The 11,415-nt window shown below is 37.9% G+C and overlaps 1 protein-coding gene across 1 annotated transcript; it reads left to right on the top strand.

Annotated features, from left to right (window-relative positions):
- Positions 1-1,955: 1,955 nt before the first annotated feature.
- On the top strand, positions 1,956-10,070 carry LOC128607670 (dystroglycan 1-like). Its single transcript, XM_053624750.1, has 3 exons — positions 1,956-2,210; positions 5,892-6,275; positions 7,606-10,070. Exons 2-3 carry the CDS (start codon positions 6,036-6,038, stop codon positions 9,952-9,954), a joined length of 2,589 nt encoding a protein of 862 aa, XP_053480725.1. The 5' UTR covers positions 1,956-2,210; positions 5,892-6,035; the 3' UTR covers positions 9,955-10,070.
- The last annotated feature ends 1,345 nt before the right edge of the window (positions 10,071-11,415 follow it).

Raw genomic sequence — 11,415 nt, 5'->3', positions numbered from 1 at the left:
TGGATTTTCTTTTTGTTATTCTGTCTCTCACTGTTCAAATAAATCTACCATTAAAATTATAGACTGATCATTTCTTTGTCAGTGGGCAAACGTACAAAATCAGCAGGGGATCAAATACTTCTTTCCCTCACTGTAAGCACAATATGAAAAGAAAGAGAGCTTTTTTGTGCCTAGTATTATTATTATTAATAGTAGAAATAATAATAATAATAATAATAATAATAATAATAATAATAGGAATAGAAGAAATAGTATAAAAAGAACATGTTCTGTTCTCATTATTCTATTGGAACACTTTAAACCTCACAGACAGCATCTTTTAACATAGAGCACCCAAACTATACAGAAATAGCAACTTTGTATAAGCAATTGAAAGTACATTTTTTAACCATTATCAGTTAACGATGGCACATTAAAAACAAATCTAAATGGCTCAACATTATAAAATGCAGTTTCAAATAACTGCCAGCAGAGAGGACGATGTGATAATGGAACTGTATTAAAACTATTAGCTTTATATAAAAATATAAAAAGCTGATTTAACATACTATATCATATTATATAGGCCTACGCTACAGCCATCCACCTATATCCAACAAATCAGTTTAACTGAAATTCCCAGGACTCGTTGGTGGGTCCAGACTTATATTCCTTACTGGCATAGCTACGTTTTCTACTAGTAACATTATGGTTACTGACTAATATAAAGTTATCCAGATCCTCTACTTTTATAGGCTTTTCCTTACTGTATGCATTCCTAATAATTATAGGATGTCTTTGCAAATTATAAACACAAATGTAATACAAAATTGTAAATTCAGCCAGGTTGAGAGATGCAGTGCAGAATATTACATAAATAACCTATTAAAGACTTTTTAAAGAGTTTTATGCATTTTTATTTAAACCTTATTTGTAAGTCAGGCCCCCAGTCCATAAAACTACAACATACTTAAGATGCGATTAGGTTTGCAACATTTATTTCACATCCACATGCTGATGAGTGGTGGTCCTAAAGCCGAATATTATTCTGTTGATTCCGTCTTATGATGATAACAAATAACATCAATAACTGATATGTTGCTGGAGGCTCCTTGAGATGCACATGAAAATGCATTACAGCATCTTCCTAAATCTGTGAAGACATTTAATTCACTACTGAAACATTCAGCTTAGTCAGTAAGGCTGAACTGGTCCAGCTGGTAGACCATCTTTGCCAGCTATTTATTTTCTAACTTCCATACTTGACTAAGATGATCAATAAATGTTAGAAATTTTCTAGTTATAAATTCCAGTTATGTTATTTTCTTAAAAACATCTTGCTTATCATGTAGCATCAGTAGCAGCAGCAATTCAGAAAATACTTACACCAGCACTGACCAGCTTAACCTGTGCTTGGGCAGCTGAAAGTTGGTCAGAAATATTCACAGGATTATGCAAAATTCACACGACAGCTACAAATGCAGAAGTTACAACTGCGAAATGTAATCAGAATATGCCAATGGACTGAAAAATATCCTTATTAGCTCAAGCTCACTTTGAAGAATGTTTCTGTTTATGCAAGCGCATTTTCTACACAAGCCGAGATTGATAATGTAAACAGGACATAGTGATTCTCTTTAATTGCGGGTCTGTTGTAAGAGGATCTTCATTGTATAATCTGGCATGGAGACATGGAGATGTGTCATTGAATTTGGCAATGGTTTTACTGGGATCACAGTTGAAATTACAGAGTGTAAATGTGGCAAGATAGATAAAATAAAATGAAAAACTAAAAATACAGATATTTAAATTGTGTAAACAATTGTTAAAATGCATTTTTTTTGTGTTGCACTTCATTCTGTGTAGAAGTGTTATATGGCCTAATTAAATAGCTTCATAAATAGACTATTATTATTATTATTATTATTATTATTATTATTATTATTATTATTATTGTTGTTGTTGTTGTTGTTGCTGTTGCTGGTGTTGCTAGTGTTGTTGTGGTTTTGCAAATCCATTTTACTGTGATCATTTCCAAAACCTGGGCGCCATTTTCTCGGAACGCTGGAGACGCTCCAGTTAAACACTCGTGGATCGATTGCTCAGGACTGCCGCATCCTTTTCTCCAAAAGCCTGGCATCTTCCATAGATTCTCGCCAGTCCTCGTTCTTAAAAGGCAAAAATGGATTACTGGGGAAGGTAAAAGAAGCTGAAGACTCATATACTATGATGTAAGTGTATTTATTTATTGTTTCCTTTGTTATTGTCGTCTTCAGGTAGCTTCCTGTACTATCTCTTTCTGTTACCGAAATTCATGGATGTTTCTATTCCCCTATAAGAGCAGGTGCTTCCTGATTGTGATTTTTTTTTTCTTCCTCCGGAGGCTGTTCATTAACAAGTGTATTTCTATAGCTTAGAGTTCCACAGCCATGTTCATCCAACAAGTAAATTGATTTTTATTTTATAATATTTATATCATATTTATTCGTAAACTAACCCCTTTGCTGAAACGGGCACTTGGGCCTTTATGCAGTAGCGGCCCTTTTTGCTGATACTTGACTTGGATTTTTTTTTTAATAATGTTTTTATTTTATTTTTTAGATTTCGTAATTTGGTGTTTCACGGAATTATTATTATTATTATTATTATTATTATTATTATTATTATTATTTGGAGTTTTGTGTTGCTGTGAGTACAGGTGTATGTACTGAGCTTTAGAAATTCTGTTCTAATAGAAGGTAATGCTGTTTTGGCCTGAATAGCCAAGTTTAATTTTACTGTAAGGACATAGCATGTTCTACTACACACTTGATATTGTGTACCCCTTCTCTAATACAACATCTCAGGTGTTTGTGTATCTTTCTATTTATTTATTCATTTGTTTGTGTACTTGGACTTGTATTCATATTAATTATCTGCCTCTGGCTGAACACGTGGTAGGTTCTGTGGCTACATTTTGAGTTAACATTCCTATACAGCGTTTACAAGGGGTATAATACTCTATTTAATGATTAAACAGCAATCCTGTCATTAAACATATAATACTGTAATGCCACAATGAAATTTGAAGAAGAAATGCGTGTTTCACATCACATGCAAGAAAATTATTGCGAGAAATTATTTATTACAATGACGTGAGAGGAACATTCTTGTCTGTTCTGCACATCTGTTTCTCTTGTCAAATTTTACTGCATTATTCAGGATGCTCATTGTAGACAGAATAAGTGTTAAATTCATCTGAAATATCTGGTTTGTTGAAATGCTTATTTTCTCAGTCACTTACGATTGCTTAATGCACCAGCCATGCTACTGACAATGGGGAAATTATCCTACACTGCTAAACAGTTATGCATTATGGATTTAATATACACCGATCAGCCATAACATTAAGACCGCTGACAGGTGAAGTGAATAACATTGATTATCTTGTTACAGTGGCACCTTTCAAGAGGTGGGATATATTAGACAGCAAGTGAACAGTCAGTTCTCGTAGTTGATGTGTTGGAAACAGGAAAAATGTACAAGCATAAGGCTCTGAGCGACTTTGACCAGGGCCAAATTGTGATGGCTAGATGACTGGGTCAGAGCATCTCCAAAACAGCAGGTCTTGTGGGGTCTTCCTGGTATACAAAGGTTAGTACCTACCAAAAGTGGTCCAAGGAAGGACAACCGGTGAACTGGTGACAGGGTCATGGGTGCCCAAGGCAGGCTCATTGATGCATGTGGGGAGTAAAAGCTAGTCCATCTGGTCCAATCCCACAGAAGAGTAACTGTAGCACAGATAAAAAAAAAAAATTGATGCCAGCTATGATGGAAAGGTGTCGGAACACACAGTGCATCGCAATCTGCTGTGTATGGGGCTGCTTAGCTGCAGATCGATCAGAGTGACATGCTGACCCCTGTCTGACATGGAAAGCACCTATAAAATGGATACATGAGCATCAGAACTGGAGCATGAGATGGTACCAGGATGAGAAGAAGGCATACAGGCGGAAACAATGTGATGCTCTGGGAAATGTTCTGCTGTGAAACCTTGAATCCTGGCATACACGTGGTTGTTATTTTGACACGTACCACCTATCTAAACATTGTTCCAGACCAAGTACACTGCTTCATGGCAACAGTATTCCCTAATGGCAGTGGCCTCTTTCAGCAGGATAATGCGCCCTGCCACACTGCACAAATTGTTCAGGAATGGTTTGAGGAACATGATGAAGAGTTCATGGTCTTCTTGGCCTCCAAATTCCCTAGATCTCAGTCCAATCAAGCATTTGTGTGATGCGCTGGACAAACAAGTCCTATCCAAGGAGGCCTCACCTCACAACTTTGAGGACTTGAAGGATCTGCTGCTAACGTCTTCGTGCCAAATACCACAGGACACCTTCAGAGGTCTTGTGGAGTCGATGCCTCGATGGGTCAGAGCTGTTTGGGCAGCAGAAGGGGGACCTACACAATATTATGCAGGTGGTTTTAATTTTATGGCTGATCGGTGTAAGTAAGGACTAAAACATAACATGGTATGCTGTTACTGAAAAATAATCAATGTCTGGATGGGGAGAGGGAGGTTGTAAGGCAGCCCAACATGAAGCAGAGGACCATTGCCACCCTGAAGTTGATTATCTTGCACATCCTCAAGTGTTTTTTTTTTTTTTTTTTTTTTTTTTTTTTTTTTGTCTTATACCCCAGCAATTTGGAAACAATTTTAATTGATTTAATGAATATCATACTTTTAACTGTTTATAGATATATATTTAATGTTGTGGAATATTTTCAGAGATTTTACTGTTATCTCTTACTCTATAACTGTTCCCTCAGCATCTCTTTTTTTTTTTTTTTTTTTTTTTTTAAATTTATTTTAATTTTCTCTCTTAAAGTTAAAGTGCACCTATTATGGTTTTTCAAATATTACCTTTTATGTAGTGTGCTATAGAGCTGTTTGTGAATGTAAAAAGTCTGCAAAGTTAAAAAAAAAAAATAAACGTGCATGACAAACGGGGTTATTGACCCCCAAAAGAAGGAAGATTCCGAACAGCTGAAACGAGTTGTTAGTAATTCCAGACTTACTTCCTGTAATAACCTACATAGGTTTATAACACAAAGCCCTGCCTCTGGTCTTCATTGGCTGCTCGCTGACAGTGGTAGACCAATCACAACAGACTGGGACATCTGACCAATCGGAGCAGAGTATGCTTTCCTCTGGTGGAAAACTGACTGTTAAAAGCACTGACGTCAGATACTGCTTCCGTAAATGTTATATAAGTGACTCTTTACAGAAACCTTCACCATATCAGCAACTATACATCTTTGTTAAATAGCACCCTTAAAGTTTATTATGTAAGCTTTGATTATGTGGATGAACTAACTGTGAATGAGCTGTTACTATAGAAACCGTATTACAATGAGCACTTTAAAATAAACCTGTGTTTTAAATTACAACTGTAACTATTTGTTCGAGCTTCTGTTATAGAAAATTAATCAACATCGTCTGAGTAATTCAACAGCACTGTGGTATATGGATTGTTAGAGGGGGAAGCTGTCTTGCACAAAAATCAAAGGAAATATTAATGTAAATATGCTATGTAAATAGCATCAGTAAATAAAATGACTTCTCCACTCCGCTGCTTGTTTTTTTTTTCTTTTGCCCTGCAATAGCAATTTGATTAATTCGTTCAATTAATATAATGCTTTTAACAATAGAAATTGTAAAAAAAACAAACAAAATAAAAAGACAGAAATCCACATGTAGATATTTCAACTAAATAACTCTGTTAAACTTATTTAGTAAGTGGAAAAAGTAAATCTGTTGTGCTGAAAATGAAATGTTGTGGCTTGCCAGGATCAGAAAGGAAAAAATGATCTTCAGTGAAGACCATGATATATTCTATGACATTCCTTTCCTCTCGCTATTGCAGGATTCTTTGCTTATGTGACATCAAGACCACCTCATACTATGAGGACTGGATGAGAAATCAAGAACAGAGGAGAGACAGCTGATTTAATGGAAGGGAAAAGGAACCAAGCCTTCCTTTAGCCTAAGTGCTAAAAGGGTCAAGAGGATGAGCCATCAGGTTTGCATAATGCAAAGTGTATGGGGGCTCCTACTGCTTTGTCCCATGTCGTGGGCATCAGAGCCGATAGTCATGCAACTGGAAGCCTCCATGCACTCCACACTGCTCTCGGACATGCAGGCATCTGTATCCAGAGTTTCAACAGTATCCGACTCTGTTGCAGTGGTGGGCCAGATGTTTAGCATGGAGATCCCACTGGTGTCAGAAGACTGCCGTGCCATAGATATTGTGAGTTTTTGAAGGCAAAATGGGAGCATGCAATTCCTTAAAAAGTTTGATGTTTGTGCAGTCCATTAACCATCTATGGCTTGAGGTCTATGAGAATACAGCTTTTATATTTTTTTTCAGTAAGTGAGCAGGATGACAAGGATATTCTGTCCCTTTTAATAACCATTTACCAAATTACCTTTTTCTTTAAAGCTGTTGTGGCTGGTAGTTTTAAAAGATGTGGTCATTGGAGGCAAGTTACATGTTTTGTGACACTAATACAAAATTTAGCATAAAGTAAACTGGCAAGGGAACAAAATAAAATAAACAGGGAAAGAAATGATCATTGTGGGTCCAAGCCACTAGTTCACAAATAGCTGTGATGTGATGTTTCTATTACTTTTGTCCACTCCATGCATATTCATAGTATCGCTGTGTACTATTGTGGACCCGGGGATTGCTATTTATGGACTATTTTACTTGGACCCTGATGATTGCCTCTTCAGTCTATTTTATTATTCAGCTTCTCTGCTAAAAAGAAGGGCATCTAAGTGTAAGTAAAGAAGATGAGTGAGGTGTTGTATGGAGACCTGCACTGTCCTGATGATGCCAGTGGACAACAGTATTTAATATTTGGCCTATATCTCCTTTGTTCAAAATTTTACAGTCAGTATTCCTAATTTTCTCTGACCCATCTACTACATCAAATCTGTGATGGAAATAGTGGAAAATGTTGCTGTGAAGTCTGCAAGAGAAATATAATGATGATCATGTCACTGCAGGGTACTGTTCATGCTTACTTTTTTTAAGGTCATGAGTGGAACTGATTTGATTGGATATTGCCAAAGGCTGCCTAACCATAGGTAAACTCTTAATAATGTATTCATTTAACCCTACCACTCTTTGCCAGATTACCCCCTGTGCCAGTGGTTTCTAAAAATACATAGAATGTGTAATGCTGTATATTTTGTCTTATTTTTAAACCTATGCAATCATCATGGAAGTAAGGGCACATATCAGTTCCTGAGGTGTTCACTGCATCCACACAAAAAATAAACTAGAAAATGTGGCAGCATCATTTTAAAAAATATATTTATCGCTGCAGTATGAGAGTATTGATCACAATCACAAAAAGCACTCATAGAAATGTGTTCATTTTAAAATCTTAGTATGTTTAAAAAAAAAAAAAAAAAAGTCAAATGGTAGAATGTTTTTTTTGTTTGTTTGTTTGTTTTTTTTTTTTTAAGTTTGGATAAAATGTGAGCAAGAAAAGAATGTAATTGAGGGACAACATAAAAAATTTATATGAATGTATGTTTTTCTTTGTGTCCTCTTTTCTTTCTCTTAACAGTTGTCTGGGATGGGTAGTGCAGCATTCCCTGAGTGGCTTTATTGGGACAGTCAGCTATGTCTTCTTCAAGGTCTACCACTAGAGGGGGATAAAGGTCTGTATCGTTTCAGCTTGTCTTCTGAAGCATTTCAAAGTCATGATGGCAGTATACATAGTCACCTACTTCTCAGTGGAACCAAACTGAGTAGTAAGTCTTACACTAATGCCCGGCAACCAGATGTCTTCATTATCACAGTAAACCCAGAAGATCAACAGGACATAGAATCTGCTCCAGTGGCTCTGCAGACACAGTCTAATGCAACAAATGTGTGTATTTGTTCAAGTGGCCAGTCAGTCACTGTGCTAACTATAATCCTGGATGCTGACCTCACAAAGATGAACTCCAGAGAGCGATTGGTGCTGCTGCAGAAAATGACTCACTTTGCTAATGAGCCACCAGAGGTAATGCGGGTCATGCCAGTTATTAACAACCATTTTTTTGATATGACTGCTTTTATGGCTGGACCAGGTAACGCAAAGAAGGTGGTGGAGAATGGCGCACTGTTATCATGGAAACTGGGTTGTGCACTTGATCAAAGCAACCTGCCTGATATTAGTGGGGTCCAGGTGCCAGCAAAAGATAGTAGTATGTCAACTCTACTGGGTTACCCAGTGGTTGGTTGGTACATTGTCAATAAGAAACCTCAGGTGGTTAAGCGAATGAGAAGACAGATCCACAACACTCCAACACCTGTGCCTTCCCAGTTTCCTCCAACCACTCACTTGGTACCTGCAGAACGTATTGTGCCTGCTCCTGCATCCCCTTTCATTGCTCCCTCTACAAATCTGTTGGTAAATCCTGCTCGTGGTCCTTTGCCCTTACCAGTTAAACCTACCATCCGTATGCGGGATCAGATAGCTTACACACCTGTCCTGAGCCAACCTCTACCCACTCAAGTCCTGGGCAGTACCAGCACTCTCCCTCTGCAACCAACACTGACTCGCGCTGGTTATTTGGAGCCTACTGCCTCTGTTACTCCTCCAACCACTCGCAGACCCAAAACCTCCACCTTGAAAAAGGTTAAGAAAGCAAAGATCACTCCAATACCCAGAGATCCAAAAACTACAGATACACCTTCCAGCAGTCCAGTGACTAACCAGAAGCCTCAGTTACATAACTCTATTGGTGTAGTGAATGTGTGGGTTGGGACGTACTTTGAGGTCAAGATTCCAGCCAATACATTCTTTGATCAGGAAGATGGAAACACAGAACAATTACGGCTGTTGTTGCAACAGAATCTTTACCAGGTTCTGGATCAGGGCTTTTGGATACAATTTAACAGCAGCAGTCAGCTCCTCTATGGCCTTCCTGACCAGAGCCATGTTGGAAGACATGAATTTGTAATGATGGCAATAGATAAAGAAAATTCAAGCACCATGGATGCTTTTGAGGTTCATGTAAAACACTGGTCAGTTGATGACCAATCACCAGTTGTGTTTACTGCTCGCTTTGAAGGAGAACCTAAAATGTTGACCAACGATATCCACAAGAAAATCCTGTTTTGCAAGAAACTTGCCTTTGCATTGGGTGATCACAACAGCAGTTCTGTCACTCTAAGAAATATCTCAAGGGGTTCTATTCTGGTGGAATGGACCAATAGTAGCTTGCCTGAGAATCCTTGTCCAGCAGAACAGATTCAAGAGATGTGTCGCAGGATTTCAGATGCTCAAGGTCATCCCACATCCATCTTTTACAGTGCAATGGAGCCAGAGTTCAAACCCATTAACATTGGGGCTCGTGGTGCCAACAAATGCCAAATGTTCTCATTTCTGCCACTAGGAGAGGTTTCCATTCCTGTATCACCAGAGAATATTTCTGTTCCTTTGCCATCCACAGTCACACCTTCTTCTAGCTCAGGCTGGCATAGCACCGATGATGTCTACTTACACACAGTTATCCCATCTGTGGTGGTGGCTGCCCTGCTGCTCACAGCTGGATTCATTGCAATGGTTTGTTACCGAAAGAAACAGCGTGGAAAATTGACAACAGAGGAACAGGCCACCTTCATCAAAAAAGGTGTTCCTATTATTTTTGCAGATGAGTTGGATGATGCTAAATCCCCACCCTCTTCCAGCATGCCACTAATCTTGCGTGAAGAGAAGCCACCTATGCCTCCTCCCCATTACCCCAGTTCAGCCTGTGGAGAAGTCCATCAAATCCTAGAGGAATACATCTCCTTCAATGATGATGACCCCAGTGCTCCTCCTTATCAGCCCCCTCCTCCTTTTACAGTTCCTATAGAGGGCAGGGGTTCTCGACCGAAGAACATGACAGCCTACAGGTGTCCACCACCCTATGTGCCCCCGTAATAGAAAACTAGACATCTCTTAACTGGCTTATAGTAGACATTTTAAGAAAAGACATCATAGTCCAAATATGGAATATATGAAGAAACTGGTTTTGTGTGTGGACAAAAGCCCTTGATGTCAAGGCATGCTGGATTGTTGTTACTCTGAATGACTGAGCAGTGCACTCAAATCTACAAATCATGGTATTCTACAGGTCCAAACTTTACAAGACCTTGCATCAGTCTCTGACTCATTTGGAATGTTTGAACCAGTTACTACAGAGCAGTAACTAGGATCAACAGGACAGAAAGAAGTTAAATCCTGTACTTGCTAACCATATTTGAAAATGACAGACTGAAATGCTCTGAAACATCTACTGCCCCTGAGTGTGACACAGTCAGATGGTAAGCTACAGCTTCTGAGCAGAGATGAGGTACTGCCTAAATACATTTGGTGTCTGTATAGTTGATGTTTCTGATTTTTTTAATAATGATATTTTTTATTGTCTACTTGCCTGGAAGCAACATTTATATGCAGTATTATGTTTCTATGTTATATAAAATAAAAGTAAACCACCGGTTATATCAATTTGATCAAGAGCAGCCTTATAGGCAGATCGAGACATTTGTGTAAATGATTTCAGCCTAATATAGAATCTCTTTAACCTTTGTATGCATTGCAGATTAAAACCTACCTTGTCAAATTTGTTTATCAAAACACTGTCAATTAATTTGCAGATTGTAATGCCAGACTCTGTGAAATCCTATAACCACCAAACTCTTTAATCACAGGTTCTAGACAATAGGTGATTGATTAACAAGTAATTAGTTCACTGCAGCTCATAAATTCTAAAAACATTTTTCTAACCATGAGTTCTTTTGTGGTTCTATCAACATCCTATTCTTGTAATACCCTTTATCTGTACTTATTATAAGGTCCCCCCCCCCTTCTCTTTGTTGTATTGTGGCACTGCATTTTGTGTTTGTATATAATTGTGTGCTGGCTCCACTTGTGAGAAAATTATTAGAACATTAGAACTAGTAGAACAAAAAAGGGTTTTATTTTGCAAGCATTTCTAAGAAATACGATTATTATATTGTGAAACCAAAAATGCAGTACTTAAGTGAATCTGATGTAACTGGAATGTGCATTAGCCTTGTTTTCTGGCTGTTTTAAAAAGACTGACCAGCAGAAGGAGATATGTGTCAGCTAAAAACACAGTGACCACATCAAACAACTGAAATAATTTAGTCTAATGTTTTTGTTACTTTTTTGATACTTCAGAAAGTGTGTGTGTGTGTGTGTGTGTGTGTGTGTGTGTGTGTGTGTGTGTGTGTGTGTGTGTTAGATGCACTGATCTAAATTTCTCAGCCGATACTGATAACCGATTATTCAGTGATATCGGCCGATACTGATAGTGCTACCTTTTATGCCTTCTTTTAAATGAATAATACTTAATTCCACAATTCTGAAAGAAATGCA

The sequence above is a fragment of the Ictalurus furcatus genome, chromosome 5, assembly GCF_023375685.1.
Source record: "Ictalurus furcatus strain D&B chromosome 5, Billie_1.0, whole genome shotgun sequence".
Lineage (NCBI taxonomy): Eukaryota > Metazoa > Chordata > Actinopteri > Siluriformes > Ictaluridae > Ictalurus > Ictalurus furcatus.
The sequence above is the reverse complement of the archived record's forward strand: the minus strand, read 5'-3'. Positions and strand labels throughout refer to the sequence as shown.

Coding starts and splice junctions, on each gene's coding strand:
- LOC128607670 (XM_053624750.1), top strand. CDS start 6,036: ATGAGCCATCAGGTTTGCATAATGCAAAGTGTATGGGGGCTCCTACTG. Junction 6,276..7,605: donor ACTGCCGTGCCATAGATATT/GTGAGTTTTTGA, acceptor TTCTCTTAACAG/TTGTCTGGGATGGGTAGTGC.